Genomic DNA, 26039 nt, shown 5'->3' with positions numbered 1-26039 from the left:
GTCAGGATTTCACTGGCGGCATCGCGGCCGCTGGTCTCATAACTACATCCCTTTTGGAAGAGTGACAGTCTGTGAATGAAGCCAGCCCATCAGCCCCAGAACCTGTGTAATGTAAGTGTCCTGATTTTATGGGATTGTGTGACAGTTTGTGGCCCTGACAAACATCAAACCTAGGCAAAAAAAAATCTAATCCTGGTCAAACTACACAACCATGCCAAATTTGGTTGAGCTAGGTACAAAACTCTGGCCGTGCGTATAGGACAAATGGACAGACACACACACACACACACTTTCTCGCTAATTATATAGATGTTGGTAGTAGATTTACTGATCTATTTTGTGGAAAAGTGTTATATCCAATACTTAAGTCAGTTTTTCGTGGATCATTTATCTTTAACTCATATACAGTCAGGTGCATAAATATTGGGACATTGACAGAATTTTCATATTTTGGCCTCTATTCACCACCACAATGGCTTTGAAATGAAACAAACAAGATGTGCTTTAACTGCAGACTTTCAGATTTAATTTGAGGGTAATTACATCCATATCAGGTGAACGGTGTAGGAATTACTATATGTGCCTCCCACTTTTTAAGGGGCCAAAAGTAATCAGACAAACTAAACAATCCTAAATCTAACTTTCACTTTTCAATACTTTGTTGCAAATCCTTTGCAGGCAAATACAGCCTAAGTCTGGAACGCATAGACATCACCAGACGCTGGGTTTCATCCCCGGTGATGCTCTGCCAGGCCTCTACTGCAAATATCTTCAGTTCCTGCTTGTTCTTGGGGAATTTTCCCTTCAGTTTTGTCTTCATCAAGTGAAATGCATGCTCAATCGGTTTCTGGTCAATGGATTGACTTGGCCATTGCACAACATTCCACTTTTTAGCCTTAAAAAACTCTTTGGTTGCTTTTGCAATATGCATCGGGTCATTGTCCATCTGCACTGTGAAGCACCGTCCAATGAGTTCTGAAGCATTTCACTGAATATGAACATATAATATTGCCCGAAACACTTCAGATTTCATTCTGCTGCTTTTGTCAGCAGTCACATCAATAAATACAAGGGAACCAGTTGCATTGGCAGCCATACATGCCCACGCCATGACACTACCACCACCATGCTTCTGATGAGGCGGTATGTTTTGGATCATGAGCAGTTCCTTTCCTTATCCATACTCTTCTCTTCCCATCACTCTGGTACAATTTGATCTTTGTCTCATCTGTCCATAGGATGTTGTTCCAGAACTGTAATGGCTTTATTAGATGTTGTTTGGCAAACTCTAATCTGGTCTTCCTGTTTTTGTGGCTCACCAATGGTTTACATCTTGTGGTGAACACTCTATATTCACTCTTGTGAAGTCTTCTCTTGATTGTTGACTTTGACACATATACACCTACCTCCTGGAGAGTGTTCTTGATTTGGCCAACTGTTGTGAAGGGGTTTTTCTTCACCAGGGAAATAATTCTTCTGTCATCCACCACAGTTGTTTTCCGTGGTCTTCCTGGTCTTTTGGTGTTTCTGAGCTCTCCAGTACTTTCTTTCTTTTTAAGAATGTTCCAAACAGTTGATTTGGTCACACCTAATGTTTTTGCTATTTCTCTGATGGGTTTGTTTTGATTTTTCAGCCTAATGATGGCTTGCTTCACTGATAGTGACAGCTCTTTGGATTTCATATTGAGAGTCGACATCAACTGATTCCAAATGCAAATGTCACACCTAGAATCAACTCCAGACCTTTTACCTGCTTAATTGATAATGAAATAATGAGGGAATAGCCCACACCGTTGTCCATGAAATAGCTTTTGAGTTGATAGTCCCATTACTTTTGGCCCCTTAAAAAGTGGGAGGCACATATAGAAACCGGTATAATTCCTACACCGTTCACCTGATTTGGATGTAATTACCCTTAAATGAAATCTGAAAGTCTGCAGTTAAAGCACATCTTGTTTGTTTCATTTCAAAGCCATTGTGGTGGTGAATAGAGGCCAAAATATGAAAATTCTGGCAATGTCCCAATATTTATGCACCTGACTGTAAGTTTCTACTAAACCTACCACTAAACATCCATTCAGTGATTTGGTCTTTGAGTCAGTCATAATTGGCTCATCATATTAAATAAGTTTTTCTTCTTTAGTTGTCAACTGCTGGATTCTCAACCTTGGTCTTATAAACATCTGCGTGAGCTAACTATAATTTCAGAACCTACATGAGTAAAAGATTAATTTAATTGTTTGGAGAAGTAGACCTTAAAATTCCTTAATGGTTGTATTTCCTAAAGGCCCCCATACACTAGCCGACAGATTGCCTGATACTGTGATTGGATCGAAAATGGCGACCAGCGGCCATCGATGTTTCATCGAACCATTGGAGGTTCAGTTAAATGTCACCAATTTTACAAGTCTCGACCATATTTTGATCGTGATTGGCAAATCTGTGAAATACAACATGTTTGACTTCACCGGTCTTCCAACCCAGCATCACAGAATCATGGCAATCCATCGATGGTGTATGGGGACCATTACTGTTACATTAAAAAAATCTATATTCAAATTCTATTCTCTAAATACTTAATACTTTTCTATATACAGCGGGTAAAATAAGTATTGAACACAACATTTTTCTCAGTAAATATATTTGTAATGGGGCTATTGTAATGAAATTTCCACCAAATGTCAGCAACAACCCATGCAATCCACACATGCAAAGAAATCAAACCATAGATGTCCATAAATTAAGTTATGTGTAATAATGTGAAATGACACAGGGAAAAAGTATTGAACACGCTTACTGAAATTTATTTAATACATCGTACAAAAGCCTTTGTTGGTAATGACAGCTTCAAGATGCCTCCTGTATGGAGAAACTAGTCGCATGCACTGCTCAGGTGTGATTTTGGCCCTTTCTTCCACACAAACAGTTTTCAAATCTTAAAGGTTCTGTGGGCCTCTTCTATGAACTCTGGGCCTGATTCAGAGCCGGACGCTCTGACCAGAGCGCTCGCTCTGAATCAGGGCCCTCCTACCTGAAAATGGAGCGGCCTCTTGGACGCTCGCATAGCTGTGGGTGACCACCCACAGCTTATGCGAGCGTCCATGATGATGGTCGCGATGGTCAAGACCGGTAGGGTCTCGCTGCCGCAAGCCCAGGAGTGATTTTGGCTCCCACTGACATCACTAGTGATGTCAGTGGGGCCGGACCCAGACGGTAGGCGTTCCCATGGGATCGCCTCCGTCTGGCAACCACGCCCCCGGCACACCCACTAAAGGAGGCGTGCTGTCAGTCACCATCGACAGCACGCCCCCTTTAGTGCGAGACCCATAACTGCTTGCCCGTCGTTATTCGGATCTCGCGCATGCGCACGACTGTGCTCCCTCCGTCGTGCGCATGCACATTTGGGTACCATCGACCCGCTTGCGAGTGTCCTGCGCTCGCGAGCGGGTCTGAATAAGACCCTCTGATCTTTAGTTCTTTCCATAGATTTTCAATTGGATTCGTCAGGTGATTGGCTGGGCCATTATAGCAGCTTTATTTTCTTTCTCTGAAACCAATTGAGAGTGTCCTTGCGTGTGGGTTTGGGATCATTGTCTTGCTGAAATGTCCACCCTTGTTTCATCTTCAGCATCCTGGTACATGGCAGCAGATTTTTATCAAGAATGTCTCGGTACGTTTTTCCATTCATCCTTCCTTCAATCACATGAAGTGTGCCAGTACCGTATGCTGAAAAACAGCCCAACACCATGATGTTCCCACCTCCAAACGTCACTGTTGGTATGGTGTTTTTGGGATGATGTGCAGTGCCATTTCTCCTCCAAACATGGTGTGTATTATGGCATCCAAAGAGTTCAATTTTGGTCTCATCTGACCAGACTATATTCTCCCAGTATTTCATAGGCTTGTCCAAATGTTGTGCAGCAAACTTTAAACAAGCTTTAACATGCTTTTTCTTCAGCAGTGGAGTCTTGCGTGGTGAGTGTGCATACAGCCAATGCCGGTTGATTGCATTGCTTATTGTTTTCTTTTGAAACAATTGTACCTGCTTATTCCAGGTCTTTCTGAAGTGGTCATTGGCTCTTGGACAACTCTTCTGATAATTATTTTCACTCCTCTGACAGAAATTTTGCGAGGAGCACCTGGTCGTGGCCGGTTTATGGTGAAATTATGTGCTTTCCACTTCCTTATTATGGCTCCAACCGTGCTCACTGGAACATTCAGAAGTTTAGAAATCATTCTGTAACTAATGCCATCAGTATATTTTGCAACAATAAGGTTGCAAAGGTCTTGAGAGAGCTCTTTGCTTTAGCTATCATGAGATATTTCTTGTGTGACACCTTGGTAATGAGACACCTTTTTATAAGCCATCAGTTGGGTCAGAACCAGTTTATATTAATTTGCACTGATAAGGGACAGGGTTGCTTTCTAATTACTGATATATTTCAGCTGGTGCCTTGGCTTTCCATGCCTGTTTCCTCCTCCCTTTCTTCATGTGTTCAATACTTTTTCCCTGTGTCATTTCACATTATTACACATATAACTTAATTTATGGACATCTATGGATTGATTTCTTTGCATGTGTGGATTGCATGGGTTGTTGCTGACATTTGTTGGAAATTTCATTACAATAGCCCCATTACAAATATATTTACTGAGAAAAATGTTGTGTTCAATACTTATTTTATCTGCTGTGTGTGTGTGTGTTAAATTTTATATTGATCTTTTATTGTTTTCGGAATTGTCAGCTCCGTCTTTTTACCCTTTAGCATTATACCAATTTCTATTGGATAGTGTTCTTCTCAACAAATGAATTATAAACTGAAACTTCAAGGATAAAACACTTGCTATTGCTATCAGCAATTCAGACCAGATAATAATGTGAATGCAAAGAGAAATATGAATGGAAACATTTAATTGTGTCCATTAAAATGTTATGTATTGCACAATCGATTCTCAATTTATCTAGAATAAAAACAACTAGCAGGATAGGTAGGGCAAAGGTAACATAGTACAGACATGAAAAACCAGATGGAGTCTATAAGGTTTAAACTATTTTGTATTTAACCATACATAATTAATACTCCATTTCCATTTTGATGACACAAATCAGACATCAATTGTTTAATTACTAAGGATAAATGGGTAATGCAGGTAATAGGAAAAATATCCAACATGCACTCAGCAGGCCCTGGAGCTACTGGTAAGATGTGGTGCAATCTCACCTATAGGACATCTGAAGGAATTAAACTGCAGTTGTCTTTTAGGATGGGTTACTAATTTAAGTGATGTCCAGTGTAATGTAAACCTAGGTCTAGCTAATATATGGTTAAATGTACTTGGCATCTGTTTTCAATTTAACAAGTATATTGGACCCACTCTGTCATCGCTCCGTCCCTGCTGCCCTGTGTCGTCGTCCCCCCTTCCCAAATGCTAAAACTTTTTTTTGTTTCCTCAAGACTTGATTTTGCACTTTGTTAAATTATAATCAGGTTTAAATAGCTTTTAATTACATAATTTGATCATTAAGGAAAAAATTAGCCAAGTGGTTAAATATAGTGATGTCGTATATAACCGTAAAGCTGGTTGTTTTTTGTTTTAAGTATCTTAACCCAGGCCTGAGAAAATTAGGTTTTGTTTTGCTCATAAATTCCAAAATGTGTGTAGTTTGATACCTCAAAAACTACATAAGAGAGTCTTTTTGGGACACTCTCTTATAAAGTAATGGGGAGAATTCAATTAGCCATGATAATGTGATAATTTAGCACACGTTAAGTTTTCGCACCCTTTGTAGGTTTTTACTGCTTTACACGGCTTTGCACGTCCATGCTTTTCGAGCAAGCCTATTGCAAAAGTCATGATGCGGCATTCGTGTTAGAATTTTTCTTTTGCCGCGATATGTATAGGTAAAAATGGAAAAATCTGCCTGTACCTCAGAAAAAGCCAAACTGTTATAGGATGACAATATAAAAGTGTATTGGTGGCCATAAAAGTATTTTGGATTCTTAAAATGTTTCAAATGGCTGTTGCATGCATGCTTCTAAAACTGTGAAATAATGATAGAAAGCAAGTGTTTTTTTGCAAAAATAATTTTTCTTTTTAAATGGGGGGTACATAAAATACTTACAGTATATATTTGTGTCATTAAAAGACTTAAAAAAATTAAAAAATGCCTTCAAAATACGCCTCTAAAACCCACCTGCAATCTTAGAAACCTGTCCCACTCATATAGCACCCCCATATATCTGTCACATCAGTTTACAAATTTCCTTGCACTTTGTACTTTTTCACCACAAAAATATATTTTTTTGCCAAATTAAACTAAAAAATATTTTTGCCTAATTAGTCATTGAGGGTGTTCCAATGATTCTGATCTAAGTCCTGAAATGTTTAACCAAAATAATAGGGTTTTTGCACAACTTTTTACGTACTAAGGAGGTGATGAAAACTTATTTTTGTGGAAAACTGTACAGAGAGTCTGCACCTGTGAAAAATCATGGCTAATCAGTTAGCATGATAAGTATAAATTCACGTAAGGTAATTATTATTTATTACCAGTTATTTATATAGCGCACACATATTCCGCAGCGCTGTACAGAGAATATCTGGCTATTCACATCAGTCCCTGCCCCAATACGCATTGGAACATTTGACATGGAATGACTCAACTGTCTTTTTGTTTACAAGCACCAAATTGGTTAGTAAATTAACTTACTATATGTCATCTATGCTTATTTTTTTTTTTGATCAATTAAATATTAATCAATCACACTAGTGATTGTAGTTAATAATAATGTTTCTTCTCATAGGTTACATGTTTGACTTGCAGTTATAAGTCTGACACAGTGGAACCTTTCTGGGACCTGTCTCTAGAGTTCCCAGAGCGTTATCATTGCTTAGAAAAGGGAGTTACTCCAGTCACCACTACAGAGTGCACTCTTACCGAAATGTTGGCCAAATTTACAGAGACTGAAGCCTTGGAAGGAAGAATCTACGCTTGTGATCAATGTAACAGTGAGTTGGTTTTAACCTTCATCCTAGTTGGGACTAGCATTATGATCATATTCAGTATAAATTTGAATTTCCCTATTAATTTGAATTTGCTAGTAGAAAATATTTAAATTGGTTATTAATTTCATATAATGTTTTCCTTGAAGTCCAAGGCAGAGTGACTCCATGGAAGTCACAAGCACACCTTCCAGACTATCTGATGATTTAATGCCTCAATGCTTACACTTTAAGACCAAAATCAAAACTTTTTCCATCTTTGCAACAATCATTTGCACTCAATAAATAGTTAATGTTCAAAAAATATAAATGTCCTTGAGTATTACTATACATGTGGTTCTCTGACTAACTGTACAGAATTAATGATAACCTTTGAGGCCTTTTTCTCTATTGCGAAGGCCGGCGGCGGAAGTCATCCCCAAAGCCCCTTGTGCTCAGTGAGGCCAAGAAACAGCTTATGATATTCAGACTACCTCAGGTCCTGCGGCTGCATCTTAAGCGGTTCAGGTGAGTTGTGTTGCTATTCTTTAGTGCTTTTCTGAAACATTCAACGTAAGCAGTTTAATATCCAATGTGATACACAGTAATAATGTACAGTATGTCTAATTAGTAATGACCTACAATACTCATCTTGGGATATGATTGTGAAATCACTTCGAGATCTTTTATTGAGACTTTCAGGTCTTCCATATATAATTGCCCATAGTAATTCAGAATATGTATTGTGGGAAAAGGATCTATTCGCTAATGTTTTTTGTTTTCCCATAATCTTTCGTTGTTGCATGGAAATAATTAAATTTTCTGATTTGCAGTTTCTTTACAAGGAAAATAGAATTTAATAAACTATTATCTGCAGTCTAGATATTCTAGGGAGTTTCTCTAATGAGTATTGTTGTTGACCTTTGACAAATATGATTACCATCTTTGCTGCCTGTATTGTATCTCCCAGGGTCGGCAAGATAGCAGTTGTGAGAAGAGCATCTTTAAACTAAACTGGTTAGCCCAATCCTGGTGTGGTGCTAAGCATAGGTTCTCTTGGAGTTGGATTCATACTAAATCACAGTGTGGCGTTTGTATGTTTTTTCTTAATCTTGATTGTGTGGGTTCCCTCTGGGTGATTTGTTCCCTCCCACAATCCAAAAACCTACTGGCAGGTTAATTGGCAGTAGACCAAATGGATCCTAGTGTTTTATGTGATAATTTAGACTACATAAGCACTGCATAATATGGGGACACTATATAAATAAACTACAATAAATAAGACTGTGGGCTCCTCTTCAGAACCCAAATCAAGGTTCTTACACTTACTTACAAAGCCCTCACCCAATCCTCTCACATTTACATCTCTGACCTCATCTCCTTTCACACTCCCGTCCGCCTTCTTCGCTCAACAAATGCACGCCGCTTCTCCTGCCAACTGATTACTTCCTCCCACTCCCGTCTCCCAAGATTTTGCCTGTGCTGCTCTATACCTCTGGAACTCTCTCTCTCCCCATCGGACTCCCCACCTCTCTACAAATCTTCAAACAGGCTCTCAAGACTCACTACTTCATAAAAGCCTTCCAGCTCTCATCCTAAGCCACTGCTACATGCTCCTTCTCCCTGTCTACCCCATCTGTGTCACACCTGTTTGTCTGCCCCTCCCCTTTAGAATGTAAGCTCTCACGAGCAGGGCTCTCTTCCCTAATGTGCTTCTCCTTATTTATACTTTCATCTACTCCTTACTGCCCACTAGGACACCTAACACTTTAGCCCTGTCCCTCTCCCTCTCTCTTGTTTATTGGTGCCCGGCCGGAGTCGGTCACCATTAATGCAGGGGGCTGCTTAAGCAGCCCTAAGGCTTTTTATTTTATGATTTTATTTTACTTTTATTACCTTAGAGCGTGCAGCAGCAGACTGCCCATAAAGACGTCTGTGCTGCCGCGATTCCAGTACAGATCTGGGGAGCGTGGCGGGCATCCCGGGGTCAGTGCTAGCCAAGGCCCTATAGGAGGACCCAGACTGCAGCCGGACACTAAGGGGACAGGTAAGGCGGGTAGTCATACCTCCGGTCTCAGGCAGGCTCCAGCCACCATGATCTACTAGACCACCAGGGTACACATGGTGCTGGAACCAGCGTCCCGGTGGGTAAAAAATCGGCGAGGGGAGGTCAGCTTCCCCGTTACAGCGGCCCCTCCCCTCAGCTCAGGGCGCCATTCCAGAGAGTTCTCGCTTCCCTTAGCTGCTCTCTTCCTCAGACCACGCCCCCTCTGAGTTCTCCGGCGGCCATTTTCTTGAGGCACAGCCACAACTCTCTCAGGGATATGAAGGGTACGGTCTCCCTGCATACCTCTGCTTGGGGTCTGTGTATGTAGCGCTATAGCCTACCAGACACTGAGTCTGTATAGTTGACTGTAGTGCCAGTTTGCAGTTATGTTATTTCTGCATTGTATGTGACTAATGCTAGCGCTGCCTGTCTGTTTTCTATTCTACTGTCAGCATACATCTTTCCCTTTTTTTTTCTACTACTTTGCTCTAACATACAGGTGTATTCAGCGGTTTTCCTGTACCCCACATATATAGAACTAAGTATTTGTGAGGTTTGTCACATACAGTTGGTCGTTGCATTGTTTCATATTTGGGCTGCATGCTCCTGCAGCTTACCCAAGCATAAGACAGGACCAATATATTACATTTCTACAGGTATCCTACATACACGGTGGTTGCATTATACCCAGTGCCGTATTGTGTGCCATATTAATCTGCAGCTATGTCAAAGGCAAGAGTGACAAACAGGCATCTGCACCCATACTGCTATCATGCAAATTATGTTCTGCAGGCTTAAGTGAGGAGGATTTGATACAAGATGGGTTATGTAGTAAGTGTTATACTCCACAGGCCCATCAGACAACCCAGCGCCTGTACAAAAGAGTCCCCCTGGGAGTTCTGGCCACTATTGCGGACCGCTTGGCGGTTCTGGCTGTCATTCCCCCTATGGGGTTATCACAGCAGGCCGTAATTCCCCCTTTGGGGTGGCCACAACAGGTTCAGGCGATACAGGTACCTCTTGTACCCCCACTAGGGGTAGACGTACTCTCTAACTCTGTGCAGAGTCTAATGGCTACATCTAATGCCTTTCAAAGGTGAGAAGCCCTTACCCAGTAAGCCCTCTAAACGTCCTGTGTTATTGTCACAGTCCACGCAACTCTCAGATTCTGAATTATCATCTGAGGAGGCAGTAGATGCTGATCTCTCTAACCCTGATTCCCCTCTGGAGGAAGATGAAAGTCGGTCAAAAATTAATATTCCTGCCTTGGTACGAGCTGTCAGATCCATCTTATTAATAGAAGATTAAGAGCTAGCCCCTAAATCCAAGCATCCTCTGTTTAAATGACAAAGTGGCTTCAGCAGAATTCCCTCTATCGGATCAACTAGCTGAACACATGGCTGCAGCCTGGCAATCGCCTGGTAAGAGGTATCAACCACAAAAAACGTCTGACCTCATGTTACCCTTTTCCTGTGGCTCATTGTGCAAAATGGGAAACACAGCCTGCGGTGGTTTCACGTGTTACACGTTTAATTAAAAGCGCTACGTTGCCTATTCCTACAGTTACTTCCTTGAAGGATCCTACGGATAGGAAAATGGAAGCTTGCCTGAAATCAATGTATTCTCTTTCAGGGGATGTTGCCTGTCCAACATTGGCTATTGCATGGGTGGCTAAAGCTATAGAGAGCTGGGCTGACGCGCTTGAAGACTCTTTTCCCTAAGATGCTTCTAGGGATCAGATGTCTTTTGTTGCTCACATTCAAGACGCAGCTTATAGTGAAGAAGCGACATTGGATGCCAGTCTCCTAACCTCCAGAGTCTCAGTCACGGCTGTGTCTGCCCGCCGTACCCTGTGGCTACGCTCATGGAAGGCAGATGTGGATTCCAAGAAAGGCCTAGAAGGGTTACCCTACAATGGGGAAATCTTGTTTGGCCCAGACCTTGTCAAGTTTGTAACCACGTTGGCAGCATCAAAAACTGCATTCTGCCTTCAGCAACTACTTCTACTAGGCCTTGGACTACATCATTTAAGTCCTTCCGTCCGCAGGGAAAGCCTAAAGGTTAGTCCTTTCTTAGGCAGTCGGCTTACACTAGGGCCGCCAAATCCAGGACCAAGCAGACCTGGAATACCAGACGCCCTGCTTCCAAACCCGAGGATAAACCCGCAGCCTGATGGGACTGGCCTCCCTCTGGGATATCCCAGAGTGGGAGGCTGACTTCTTCAGTTCGCCCAGTGCTGGTGTCAAACCACCACGGATGCTTGGGTAAGAGAAGTGGTTTCTCACGGGTACGCCCTCTCATTTCTCAGACTGCCTGCCCACCAGCTTTTCTACACAGGCCCTCCTTCAGGTCTTAAAATACACTCCTTGCTGCAAGCAGGGGGAATTGTGCCAGTCCCACTATCTCAGCGAGGGGCTGGTTATTATACTACTCTCTCTTTCTAGTTCAGAAGCTGAAAGGGTCTTATCGGCCTATCCTCAACCTCAAATCCTTGAACAAATTCCTCAGGGTACCCAGGTTCAGGATGGAAACTCTACGCTCCATCATCATAGCAATGGAGCCTGGGGACTTCATGAAATCTCTGGATATTCAGGACGCGCACCAACAGGTACCTATAGCGCCTTCACTTCAGCGATATCTCTAGTTTGCTATACAGCAACACTTCCAATTTCAGGCTCTGCCCTTTGAACTATCCACAGCTCCACAGGTGTTTACCAAAATTATTGCGGCCCACCTATGTGGTCAGGGTGTCCGACTGTTAACATATCTGGACGACCTCCTGCTCCTAGCAGGATCCCCAAAAGTGCTTCACCGCCATTTGCAGTTAACCATTGCTTTCCTGCACAAGCACGGATTGTTAATCAACTGGAAAAAGTCCTCTCTGAATCCCTCACAGAGAATGATTTCATTTGGGAGCCCTGCTGGATTCTCAAGATCAGAGAATCTTTCTGACATCAGACAAGATCTCCACACTTCAACTACAAGTGCGCAGATGTCTCCACAGTCGCCAAAGGGTCGATCCACTCAGCAATGCAGGTTCTGGGATCCATGGTGTCCACCTTCGACATGGTGGAATATGCTCCATTCCATTCCAGGTCTTTGCAAAGGTTGATCATTTCCAGGTTGAACGGGTTACCCCATCGGATCAAAGCTCAGATGGTGGTGTTCTCTCCAGAGGTGCGTCTGTCTCTATCTTGGTGGCTACAGACATCTCATCTAACCAAGGGTCGCCACTTTTGGATCTTGGACTGGGTAATCCTAACAACGGACGCCACTCTCTGGGGCTAGAGCACAGTAACCACCCGTCCGCACTCCTTTTAGGACCGTTGGACAACGGTCAAATCAACCCTGCCAATCAACATATTGCAACTTCGAGCTGTCTACAGGGCCCTCAACCTGGCCGAGCTCATACTTCACGGAAAACCTGTACAGGTTCAGTCCAACAATGCCACAACAGTGGCTTACATCAACCATCAAGGAGGTACTCTAAGTCAGGCAGCAATGACAGAGGTGTCCTGCACTCTGACATAGGCCGTGGGTCACGACGTGCATCTCGGGGAATGGTCGCTTCACCAAGAGGTGTATCAACTCCTAGTGAACAGATGGGGTCTCCCAGAGGTGGACCTCATGGCCTACCGACACAATCACAACCTGCCTGTGTATGGGTCCAGAACAAGAGATGCCTTTGTAGTTGCATTATCAGTGAAGTGGACCTTCCATTTTGCGTACCTCCTCCCTCCAGTCTCCCTTCTTCCTCGAGTTCTTCGGAAGTTCAAACAAGACTGAGGCACTGTCCTGCTGGTGGCTCCAGCTTGGCCCAGACGTCATTGGTACTCAGATCTTTGGAGTCTCTCCATCGACAATCCGTTCCTGCTGCCTCAACGACTGGACCTGTTGTCTCAGGGTCCTTTCCTTTACCCGTATCTGGGTCATCAGTCTTTGATGTCGTGGCTCTTAGTGTTCACTCTAGCTCAGGCGGCAGGCAGGGCGCCGGAGCTGGAGAGGGCAACTTTGTGCGCGCACCCCAAAAGGGGGCGTGACCATAAAGGGGGCATGTCTATAAGACATGTCCCCTTTTTCGTCATACTTGGGGGCGTGCCCGGCACTTACGGACACGCCGGGCAGCCCCCAAGCGCTGCTCACAGGGAGAATAGATGCCGGGCGCATGCGCCCGGCGTCTATTCTCCGGCGGTGACCGGGTCACCGCACATTTCTCCACCCGCAGGCTGTGAGGGCAGGGCGCCTTTTGCCCTCCTTCTGGAGGGCAGGGTGCTTTTTGCCCTCCAGAAGGAGGGCAGGGCGCCGCGCCCCGCTAAAACAGCCTAGCGGGAACACTAGGCTCTTGAGACATCCCTCCTGAGGTCCAAAGGTTTCTCTAGCGCTGTAGTCAAAACTATGCTCGGAGCACGTAAGCCAGCCTCTGCTCAGATCTGCCACAGAGTGTGGCATTCATTTTTCCAATGATGTAGTAATAGAAGCACGATCACAAGGTGTTTAGGATTTACTTCCTTCAAACTGGATTGGACCTAGGACCATGTATCTGTTCTCCGGATTCAACCTTCCTTTGTCCCTCCAGTGGCTCCTTGACATTTGTAAGTAGTTCTTCCCGCCCTCCATTTGAACCCCTGGATTCTGTGGAATTCAAGTGGTTAACAGCGAAGACTCTTTCTTCTGGCTATACGTCAGCCAGAAGAGTGTCAGATTTAAGGGCGCTCTCCTGTAGCTCCCCATTTCTACTTCCCACCAGGACAGGGCAGTACTTAAAACTCTCCCTGGGTTTCTTCCAAATGTTGTTACTAGTTTCCACATTAATGAGGAAATTGTATTCCGGGCCTTTCAATTACCAGACCTCTTGGCAGGTGAGGCATCCTTGGATGTGGTCCGTGCCCTCAGGATATATGTACCATTTCCCTTTGGAAAATCAGATTCCTTATTTGTGCTGTATGGATTTCACAGGAAGGGATGGCAGCCAACAAACAAACATTGGCTAGATGGCTTCGCATGACTATCTCACAGGCTTACACACAGGCAGGCCTTCCTTTACCCGCTTCTGTTGTGCTCATTCTACTTGTTCTGTGGGTCCTTCATGGGCAGTTCGCCATGGCGACTCAGCTAAGCAGCTTTGTAAGGCGGCCACGTGGTCCTCTGTCCATACCTTTCTGAGGTTCCAAGCTCTTGGTACCTTCGCCTCTCAGGATGCTTCCTTTGGGCGCTGGAGCGTCCCCACCCTTAAAAGGACTGCTTTGGGACATCCCCAAGATCTCCCTGTGGAGCCTATGGACCCTGAAGAAGAAAATGAGTTATGGTAAGAACTTACCTTTTGTTAACTCTTTCTTCAAAGACCATAGGGTCCACAGGGCACCCGCCCTGACGCACCTGGCTCCATATGGGCGATATTTCTGCTCGTCGGTTTCCCGTCTCCTTCTCCATGAGATTGTGAATCTTGTGTGTACCAGTCTTCTCTCTTCTCCTCTCCGGCCTTTGGCTTGTCATGAACTGAGGTGCCTCTGGCTCGGGTGCAGGGTATAAGGGGGATGGACCGATGCATCCTGGGAGCTAAAGCTTTAACTGCGTGGTGCCTGGATTCCTGATCCACCACCTATACCCCAAGGTTTCCCTGTGGACCCTATGGACTTGGGAAATCCATAGATTTCAAGATATTTACTTTCATTTTCCAGTTTCAGTTCAACACAGGATGTTTCTCACCTTCTGGGTCATGAGACAATACTTCCAATGCACCTGTCTGCCTTTTAGGCTGGCAACATCTCCAAGAGCCTTTACAGAAGTGCTGGATACCTTTGGTGGAGCAGTTTAAGCAAGCAGGGGTTCAAGATATGGCGATATCTGGTTTGCATCATAGTCATATACAATAACCTTAATTCGCAAACATGGCTGGATTGTGAACAGGACAAAGTGTCAGTTCATTTCTGTATAGCAAATATAACATCTGTGGGTACAAATAAATGCTATACAGAAAAAGGTAACATTTTAGGATGAGCGGTGCCTCAAAGCACATGTGCTTGAACTGATGGGAATGTGTTTCTCTATTATATGAGTAGGTCCATGGGCAAGATGGAATATGCATAGTCTTCAATTTGAACGTTTATCTCTGTGGGATCACAAACCTGCTTTATTGGATCACAACATTAACCTGACAAGAAGCACCAAAACTGCTCTGCTCTTTTGACAAAACCCAAGATAAAGGGAACAAGAAATGTCTCTTAGATTCAGAATTTGTAATACTGGTGACAGATTTGAGTGCTATAGGCTGGGGAATCTCACCTCCTCGCAGAGATAGCACATCGGACGCAGTCACAAAAAGAAAAGGCAAGGAAATACAAAATAAATGTACTGGAAATGAGAGCAGTTCAGAGGTTACTGTGGAAGCATCTCAGAGGGATCTCCAACAACAGTAAAGTGGTGGCCATCATAAATGACCATGGAGTTACCAGAAGCAGAGCTTATGATGATTGAAGTAGCAAAATGAATACTTTGGGTGGTAAGAAACCTGCAGTCCCTTTATAGCATTCTATATTGCAGGTAAAGAGAATGGCAATATAGCTAAGCCGTAGGCAAGCTGTTCCAAAAGAATGGTCTCCACTATCGCTTACTCATAGCCATATTCAATTTGAGCGGACCTGCGATAGTTTTTCGACTCCCGGACTTTCCGCCTACTTCGCCTGTTTTGCAGGCGGAAAAGTATCGCCGTATTCAATTTGAAAGTAGGCGAAAACGGGACCCGGCGAAACATGAACAGGCAGAATGTACTGTCAGATCTGGGGAAATCAGCCTGACACCCCCCAAAAGATGCTCTGACATGGGGGTTCCCTATGGTACCCCTCGATTTGGCTCGCTGAAGGTATTTGTTTTTAAACGGGCTCAATAGCTGATAAATATCGTTTTTGTATAAGTGGTGCAGAATAGTATTCAGGAGTATTTTTTGCAGAAAATAAGTTAACCCAGCAAATTTGGGGTACTTGAAAATGGGGGTCAGCATATTTAAAAGCTGCTAAAGTGAAGTTTAAAAAATCTTGAAAAATCCACCTGCCGCAAGCCCCTGCAATGAAAAAAACACCTGCGCCATACTTGGGGACCCTCCCTAGAGTCAAGTTCACTAGTTTTTAACCTTGCCCCCCCAACATTTTTATTCTTCGCCCCCAAATTCAAAGTGATTTTTTGGGGGTGTTAAGTTTTTTTTTTTTTTTTTTATTTGAAACAGTTTACCTTTGGGGGACTGTCTGAAGGCTGCACGGGGGTTCCCGCAATGTTGCACTCCAAAACCCCAATTCTGCACTTTTTTCCGCCTGCTATTCATAGGCGAAACTTTTCTGCCTATTACATTGCATTGACTTTCCGCCTAGGCGAAAAGTCTTCCAAATTGAATACGGTGTAAAACCAAAACAGGCGAAAATGACATCATCGGCAAAAAGTTTCCGCCAAAAACACGCAAAACGGCTTTTCGCCTCAAATTGAATACTGGCCTAAGTTAGTAACAACAACAAAAAAAGTAGACATTAAAGCAATTCTTCCATTATTTACAATAGGATGTACCCAAGCAATACAGTAGTATGGGCCGCAAAGAAACACTGTTTCACATAAATGTTTTAGATGCTATATTTTTCAGTGGCCACTTGGGAAGCCACTCAGACATGAGGGAAGAGGAGGAGCCATGTTCTATGCCGTCTGGGTAATGTTAGTATTTACCTGTCTGTGCCTAACTTAGAAGGGATTTACATGTAAGGCATGTCATGTAGTACTTTGAAAAAAAAAGGCTTTATCAGGTAATTATAATTCACTGTTTTAAGGAAGCTTAATATATACTGTGCAGAAAAATTGCCCATCACACTGTCTCCTTTACCTACCAGCCACCAACTTTCACATGTTCAGTAGTTTGTCAAGTTGCTTATTAATAAGACCTGTGTTAATTAAAGCTTGGTACTTATCTAGTGCTATATTCATAAAATGAATTTTTTTTTTACTAAAATACACATATTAAAATGGGGGAGGGGTGGGGGGGGAGTGTTCAGTTAGGTGCAGTGTTTTAAATTTTTTGAGCGGCGGGAGTTGTTTTTCTCGAAGCCCCAAAGAACGACCAATTTTTCCTAAAATCCATATTTTTAGGAAAAATGGTCGGGAATTACTTGGGACCCATGTAGCATCCACCTAATGACTAATTAAGCAATTGCAAACTTTCAGTTAGCTTAATTAGTCAGTAATTACTCACATACCGAAGCGGTGTCTTCTTCCTACAGCGTCTAGATTTGATCTTCTGTAGCAACGGAGTGTGTGTAAGTATGATTATGTAACCCCCCAGGAAGCAGCAGCAGGGAGAATTACATCTTCTGGGAGCCGTGGAGACCAACAGACCGATAAGTATCTTTATCTTTATTTTCTTCTTCAGGGTCCATAGGGATCCACCGGGATACCATGGGGATAATGTGGTTGAAGAGATCCAGGCACCAAACAGTTAAAGCTTTCAGCTCCCAGGATGCCTCGGGTCCTCCTTCATATATACCCCACCCCTAGCCACTGGCCTTCAGTTGTTTGTTTGGTGCGGCAGGATTCAGACGCACCTTTGTAATGGGACTGCTCATGCAGTCCTAAGCTTTTATTTTTAGGTTTTATTTTATTTTCTATTTTTTTGCATTGGCAGTACTGAGCGTCTGAATTAAGACACATATACTGCGACTCCCTCTAACTCCGCCGCGCCGCAACACCAGTACTAGAGCTGGTGATTCCGGCGGGTCTAGGCTGTGCGTGCTAGCAGCGATGCTGGGAACCGAACTGCAACCGGACGCACAGAGATGTCAGGTAAGGCGATTCCTCGCTTACAGGGAATCGCGTGCGGCAGTCCTTGCTTCCGGTGTAGGAGACTAATCGGAAGCCGCTGCAGTCAGGACCCTGAGCGTCCGCGCCCTCACTAGACCAACGGGGCTTTATTGTCTGACGCCGGGGATCAGCAGCAGACGCTTCTGCTGCCACGAGGCCAGCATACCCTGTCGGTTGACGCAGCATAGGGGAGGTAGGCGCTCCCCCGGCAGCTCCTCCTTCGACCCAGACGCGGTCCCATCAAAGGTTTTTGAGCATCTCGGTTGCTCCTCCTACCCGCCTCGTTTATATGAGACGCTCACAGTCTACTATCTGTGCGCTGTTGGTCTCAGGAGGTTTTGGGTCAGTCTCCCTGTATACCTTTCCCATGGATCAGGTATATAGTGCTCTATATCCTACCAAGCATTGTGTTTTGAGTAGTTGCATTGTATGTGACTGTATGCTAGCTGCTGTGTTTATACTGCCTTTTCTTTCTGACTGTCAGTTATGACTATCACTGTTTTTCTCCTCATCCCTCTGTTGCAAGTGTGCAGGGGTTTTCTTATACTTCACATTTAATTGTTATTTGCGAAGGTTGTCACATTACATTGCGTTGTTACCTTTGAAATTGATATGTCAATAAGTAAAGGCAATCAGGAGGAAGGGGAAAATGTGCTGATTTCATGTAAAACCTGTTTAGTGTGCTTGACCTCTCAGGACTTAATTAAGGATGGTTTGTGTGCTGGCTCTTGGGGTAACCCAATTAAACATTTTTTTTTTGTGCATAAAAGATTAACATCGTTGTATCCTTTCCCAGCTTCTGAATGTACTAAGTGGGAGGTACCTCCTTCTGTGGACGCTCATGTGACGCACTTAGTCATAAATGCTACGTTGCCTATTCCGGCAGCATCTTCTCTTAAGGATTCTACAGATAGGAAAATTGAAACATGTCTTAAGGCAATATTTTCATCATTGGGAGCCGCTACTCGTCCAGCTATGGCTGGAGCCTGGCTAGCCAAAGCTGATTCGAAATGGACGGTGGCATTGGAGGACTTTCTACCAGATGCTACCAGAGAAAAGATGTATATCTCCCACATACAGGAAGAGGCCTCCTATTTTGGAGGAGCTGCAATAGATGCTGGAATTTTTAGCTTCTAAAGCATCAGCAGCATCCTTAATGGCGCGCATGGTCCTTGGGGGAAGATCCTGGAAAGCTGATACAAGATCAAAGAAGGCTCTGGAAACTTTACCTTTTTATAAAAATATACTTTTTGGAGCAGAGTTAGATAAGATAATAGCGACTCTGGCAGCTTCAAAATCTGCAGGTCTGCCATGTACGGCTACATTGAAGTCTAGGCAGTTTTCTTTTCTTTAAGGTCTATTCGTCCTCCGGGACGAGGAAAGGAACAGTCTTCCACCAGGCAGTCTAGTTTTCGTAGGACAACCAGATGACAAACAAACAGGTCTGGGCCGGCCAGACGTCCAGCTTCTAAGCCAGACGACAAACCCTTGGCCTGATGGAACGAGCCTCCTCCTGTGGGAATCCAGGGTGTGGGGGACGACTTCTTCAGTTTGCGGATTGCTGGCATCAAACAACAACAGATGCCTGGGTATGAGAAGTGGTATCTCAGGGGTTTGCTCTCACTTTCCGAAAGGCATACTCCCCAGATGATATTGGCACAATTCCTCCATCAGGTGGGGTAAAGGTGGCCCTTCAGAAGGCCATTCATTCCCTGCTGCAGGCAGGAGTAATAATACCGGTTCCTGTGTTACAACAAGGAAGGGGTTATTCAATCTATTTTTGGTTTCAAAACCGCATGGGTCTCATCGCCCTATTCTAAATCTAAAAACCCTGAACAAATTTATCCGGGTACCCAAGTTCCGTATGGAACTCTACAGTGAATTATTTGGGCAATGGAACCTGGGGATTTTATGGTTTCCCTGGACATTCAGGATGCGTATCTGCATGTTCCCATTACACCATCCCACCAACAATTTCTACGGTTTGCTGTCCTACAGCAAAATTACCAATTCCAGGTGCTGCACTTTGACCTATCAACAGCCCCTCTTGTATTTACCAAGATAATGGCAGTCATGACGGCCTATCTCATGCGTCAGGGAATCATAATACTACAATATCTGGATGACCTTCTGTTATTGGCACAAACTCCAGTTGTTTTACAACACCATCTTCAGCTGACCATAGCCTGCCTACAGAAGCAGGGCTGGATCATCAATAGGAAGAAATCCTCTCTTTCTCCAACACAGCAGATGGTTCATCTGGGAGCACTTCTGGACTCTCAGGCACAAAGAGTCTTTCTACCAGAGGACAAGATTGCAGCCCTATCATTGAGAGTATGCAAACTACTATGCAAGCGAAGGGTATCCGTTCTGTCAGCGATGCAGGTCCTGGGATCAATGGTATCCAGCTTCGACATGGTGTGGTATGCTCAGCTCCATTCCAGGCCTCTGCAAAAATTGATACTGTCCGTTCCACTTGGAGAGAATCATCTAATAAGGTCCCAGAGGATCCTTCTCACTCCAGAGGTTCGTCACTCCCTCCTGTGGCGGCTGAAAAAGGACCATCTGAACTAAGGGTGCCCATTCTGGATTCCAAATTGGGTGCTTCTCACCACGGATGCCAGTCTTTGCGAATGGGGGGCAGTGACTGGTCATCACACCTTTCAGGGAAGATGGACAAATCAAGAAAGTCATCTGCCAATAAACCTTCTGGAACTGTGAGCAGTATACAAAGCACATATCTTGGCACAGGACCTGCTTCAGGGCAGGCTGGTCTAGATCCAGTCCCACAACGCGACTACAGTGGCCTATCTCAACCATCAGGGAGGCACAATAAGTTATGCAGCCATGAAAGAGGTGACAAAGGTTCTGATTTGGGCAGAATGTCATCTTCCGGCAATATTCATACTGGGAGTACTCAGTTGGGAAGCAGACTTCCTAACTCCCCAGGACATAAATGCCGGAGTGTGGTCTCTCCACCCGGGAGTGTTTCAGTTCCTGGTTTACAAATGGGGTCTACCAGAAATAGATCTCATGGCATCATGTCACAACCACAAGGTTCCCAGGTATGGGTCCAGGTACAGAGACCCATCAGCAGCCTTTGTGAACGCACTGGCAGTAAGATGGGACTTCAAGCTGGTGTATCTCTTTCCTCCGATTTCCCTCCTCCCAAGAGTGCTCAGGAAATTCAAGCAGGAAGGCGGAACAGTAATACTGGAGGCTCCGTCTTGGCCCAGACGTCATTGTTTCACAACATACAGAATGTATCCATAGACAGTCCGTATCCTCTTCCTCTATGGCAGGATCTGCTAATGCAGGGTCCCTGCCAGCATTCGGACTTACGTCGTCTGGCTTTGACGGCGTGGTTCTTGAATCTTCCATTTTAAGAGAAAAAGTTTTTTCCTGTTCTGTAATAGACTTGAAATGATTGACAGTAAAGACACTTTTTCTCATTGCTAGCTCTTCTGCGCGCAGACTCTCTGATTTGGTAGCGCGCACTTGTCGCTCCCCATTTTTTATTTTTCACCAAATAGAGCGGTTCTTCGTACAAGGGAGGGTTACCTTCCTAAGGTAGTGTCCCATTTCCATTTGAATAGAAGAAATTGTAGTTCCAGCTTTTCAGGCTCCAGATCTTTCTGTAGGTGAAGCCTCCCTGGATGTAGTTTGTGCTCTCCGTATCTATGTGGAGCACACAAATTCTGTTAGAAAACCAGATGCTCTTTTTGTATTGTCTCCACAAACGAGGATGGCCAGCTAACAAGCAGACTCTGGCGAGTTGGCTACGTATGACTATCTCTCAGGTGTACACACAGGCTGATCTTCCTGTCCCAAGCACTGTGACGGCACTCTGTCTGTAGGGCCATTGTGTGCATTTAGTCTTGGTGCCTCTGGTGAACAGTTGTGTAAGGCGGCCACGCGGTCTTCTGTCCACACTTTTTTTTTCGTTCAATGCCTTTTGATTCTTTTGCCTCTCGGGATGCTTCCTTTGGGCTACGAGTTCTCTTTTCTGCTCAGGAGCATCTTCACAACAGGCGCTTTGGTGGGCACTGATTCCACAGCAACTATAATAAATGAGTGTAGTCACACTCAATTGAAAAGATACACAGAGAATAATATGATACAGCGCTATTATGAGGTATATTAAATGCAATGGTATATTGTAACCAGATGAAGTGTAAGCAATAAAAGAATTTAATATATAAAAAGATTTTTTTACAACAACTTACATATATGTAAACATCATATTGGTTTGTATTAAAAACATATATAGGCCAATCGATAAATTATGCTACCCCTACTCATAGGTATTGATGTACAAATGGGTATAATGTCAATGGGCACTATTCTATGGGATGTGAATAACGCCGGGAGATAGCTCCCGGAGCTATTCTATTGTGCGCGGTGTTTAGTCGGAGAATGCCCGTTCTTGCGACTAAACACCCTGTTTAAGGCACGATAACGGGCATTCCCCGACCTAACTTCCCGGCGCGATGCTGTATTCTGCCATAAACCGGATCCCTAAATATCGTGAGTTGGTTAGAGACTAATCCGATTGGAACCTATAATTATCTCTCCACTGTCATTATAAAGGAGTCATAGACATTATACCCATTTGTACATCAATACCTATGAGTAGGAGTAGCATAATTTATCGATTGGCCTATATATGTTTTTAATACTAACCTATATGATGTTTACATACTATGTATGTTGTACAAAATCTTTTTATATATTAAATTCTTTTATTGATTACACTTCATCTGGTTACAATATACCATTGAATTTAATATACCTCATAATAGTGCTGTATCATATTATTCTTTCTGTACATTTGGGTACCTGGAGATGGAACTTGTAATCTGCAGGGTAATTGGCACATTATAGCTAGAATTCCATTGATATGTTTTGTTTTGTTTCTGTTTTATAAACAGGAATCTGATTCATTTTCCTAGAATATCTTTAGAACACTGTTTTCCCTCCACATAAATATAACGGTCCCAGCAAAGAGGGTGATATGATCTGAGTTAGTGCCCTGTTGGTGGTGGGAATTGTGCTCGGAATGTGTATGCTGTGGTGAAGAGGTTTGTTCCATATACTCTCTATTCACTACATCATGTCGGGAAGCCGACGGACGTAATCCCGACCGCTGGCTTCCCAACTGTCTAATCCCGGCAGGGGTCTAATGACAGGCGTCAAAAACTCGACGCCTGTCATTAGACCTATGCCGGAAGTCCGTCACACGGCTTACCGCTCGAAGGTAAGCCGGGCGCAGACAGCCGTGGGGGGGAAGGGGAGGGTTAGGTTTAGAGCTCCCGGGGGGGGGACTTGGGGTTAGGCATCCCCCGGGAGGTTAGAGTTAGGCTGGGAGAAGGGGGGTTAGGGTTAGGCACCCCCGGGGGGAGGTTAGGTTTAGGCATTTACAGGGGGGATTAGGGTTAGGCACTTGGGGTGGAGGTTAGGGTTAGGCACCCCTAACAGAGGGTTTGGGGGTAGAATAGGGTTAGGAAATACTTACCTTGGCCGGCGGTAAATCATACTGATTCCCATCATGTCATATGATGGCCATTTATTTATTCTAAACACAAGGAGACCAGGGTGGATGGGAATTAAAAAGAAATAAGAGTTGAAAGGAACCATATTGAAGAGAATATGTTCTTGCAAAAGTATCTGAATCATTCCTCATTTTAAAAAACTTCTTGTCGCATTTGAAATAAATGTAATGGTATTTTTATATGTACAGGTGGTCTGGACGTAATCACCGTGAAAAAATTGGAGTCCATGTGTTTTTTGACCAAGTTTTGAACATGGAGCCATACTGTAGAGGTGCATTATCTCCCACTGACACAGGGACCTTTCTGTATGACCTCTCTGCAGTGGTGATGCACCATGGTAAAGGATTTGGTTCTGGACACTACACAGCGTACTGCTACAACACAGAGGGTGGTAAGTGAAGTACACTGTTGTGCGTCTGACACTAATGGTGCATACACACGGTCAGATTTTTCCTTCAGATCTGAACGATAACCATTTAAAAATCGTTCACTCGTTCATATCTGAAGGAAAATCTGACATATCTGACAGATCTGTCAGATGAACAATTTGAAAGATGCGCGTTCCCGATGGTCAGATAACGATATCTGACATCTGATGTGTTTGTAGTCAGACTTGGACGATTTCCATTCATTTTAATGTAGTCAAAAATCGTTCAAATTGTTCAAATCTTTTGTAAAAATCGTTCATGTGACAGATCTGACTAATCTGACCGTGTGTATACTCCATAACTCCTATGTGCAGCCTTCTCGGGAGCATTGTGTTTTTCTTTATTACTAAAGTGTTGTGCTAAAAGAAGCTTTTGTTTTCTTACTTTGAACCGTTAACATGTAGCATTTTATTATGACGTTGAGTTGTAAACTACAATATGTAACACCATCTTTAGGTGTATATAGTGCATGATTATTATTTTAAATATTGTCCTTCAGTCACCAACTTCTGACTGCATGTATTTTACTTCAAATTCAAGTCGGCAGTAATTTTTTATATAGTTCCCTTGTATTGGCTAACTGCATTTCTACTTCAGGGTCCATAGGGGGTCCACAGGGTTGACCTTGGGGTATAGCTGGATCTGGATCCACGGGCACCACGCAGTTAAAGCTTTGCTGCTCCCAGGATGCACTTGGGTCCGTCCTCCTCTATACCCCGCCCCCGAGCCACAGGCACCTCAGTTTTAGTTGGTGCACGGCCTGAGTCAGGTCACCCTGGCGCAGTGGGGCTGCATAAGCAGCCCCTAAGCTTTATTTTTAAAGGAGATAGAAGATTTTTTATTTTATTTTCCTTTTTACTCTTCAGAGCGGCAGCATCAGACTGTCCATCTGGACGTCCACGCTGCCGCTCCTGCAGCCCCGCTGGCGCTGCGACGCCGGTACTGATCCGGGGATCGCAGCGGGACCCCGGAGTCAGTGCTAGCGTGGCTCCGGGACCTCCCACAGACTGCTGCCGGACACAAGGGGCCAGGTAAGCCGCATGCAGCGCTGCGCGCGGGGGAAGTTATGCAGTCTTCATGCCGCCCGGTCTCTGGGGACAGACCGGCGGCGCTAGTAGCGGCGGCGGGCTCCCCCCTCTGTGGAATACCCCGTGTGTCCGCTGGACCACCAGGGTGTAAGGCCGGCAGGGACACGGCGTCCCTGGGGTTCCATTACTAGCAGGGGAGGCAGCCTTCCCTGCTTGAGCGGCTCCTCCCCTCAGCCCAGCGCGCCTTCTCTCAAGCGTGCTGGTGTCGCTGGGCTGTGCTCTCTCGGCCACTCCTCCTCAGAGCTCTCCGGCGGCCATTTTCCCAGGCAGCAACGCAGAGCTCCCAGGCAGGCTTCCAGTGGACCGGTCCCCCTGCGTACCTCTCCCCTGATCAGGACAGTGTTCGCAGCGCTATAGCCCTCCCAGACACTGAATCTGGGAGGTTGATTGTAGCTGAAGGTGCAGTGAGTATACTTCTGGGCATGGTATGTGACTATTGCTAGTGCTGCTGTCTGTGCTTTTTCTACTTACTGTCAGCTTTTTACCTATCCCTTTCCTTCTCCTACGGCCCGCAGGTGCGTGGGGGAGGGGTGTTCTTTCTGTGTACCTCACTTATATAGATCAACGTATTTGTGAGGTCCGTCACATACTGCGGTGTGCTACTCAGTACCAGATTGTGGGCTGTTTGTGTTGCATACTTGGGAGTGCGTGGGTGTTATACACCTTACCTCGTTTCGGTGATACACGTTTATTGCAAAAAGTTTGTGTCATGTCTGATGAGGAGAATGAGCGCTCCGAGGCTCCTGTGTTGTTTTCCTGCCGTCGCTGTTCGGCAGGGGTTGACGGGGCGGATTTGTCTCAGGACGGTCTGTGCGGGCGGTGCCAGCTGGTGCCTGGTCCCCCTAAACCCCCAGTGGCGCAGGATGCTCCGTGGGCGATGTTTACGCAAGTGCTGGCGTCGATCGCGGACCGGCTTGCGGTCCCGACTGCGGCCCCTTATAGGGCGTTGCCCCAGCCTACCATCCCCCGTTCCCCAGGTGTGACGCGTCTGGTGCAGTCTCCTCCCGGGTCTCAGACTGTGGGTCCTTATGCGGGTTTGCCTGTATTTGTGCAACCTCCCACGGTGCCGCAGCAGTCGATGGTGCCGTTTCAGGGGTATCCTCAAACGGTG

The 26039-nt window shown here is 44.7% G+C and overlaps 1 protein-coding gene across 4 annotated transcripts in view; it reads left to right on the top strand.

Annotated features, from left to right (window-relative positions):
• Positions 1-26039, top strand: part of USP49 (ubiquitin specific peptidase 49) — a 93881-nt gene that overhangs the window by 58045 nt on the left and 9797 nt on the right. For all 4 annotated transcript variants that reach the window (XM_088479609.1, XM_088479610.1, XM_088479612.1 and 1 more), the window contains 3 exons: positions 6807-7011; positions 7404-7512; positions 23601-23803. In XM_088479609.1, the coding sequence (XP_088335735.1) occupies positions 6807-7011; positions 7404-7512; positions 23601-23803 (517 nt within the window). The remainder of the gene's footprint in view (positions 1-6806; positions 7012-7403; positions 7513-23600; positions 23804-26039) is intronic.

The sequence above is a fragment of the Taudactylus pleione genome, unplaced genomic scaffold, assembly GCF_031769625.1.
Source record: "Taudactylus pleione unplaced genomic scaffold, aTauple2 ptg000242l, whole genome shotgun sequence".
NCBI lineage: Eukaryota > Metazoa > Chordata > Amphibia > Anura > Myobatrachidae > Taudactylus > Taudactylus pleione.
This window is presented reverse-complemented; position numbering and strand designations above follow the sequence as displayed.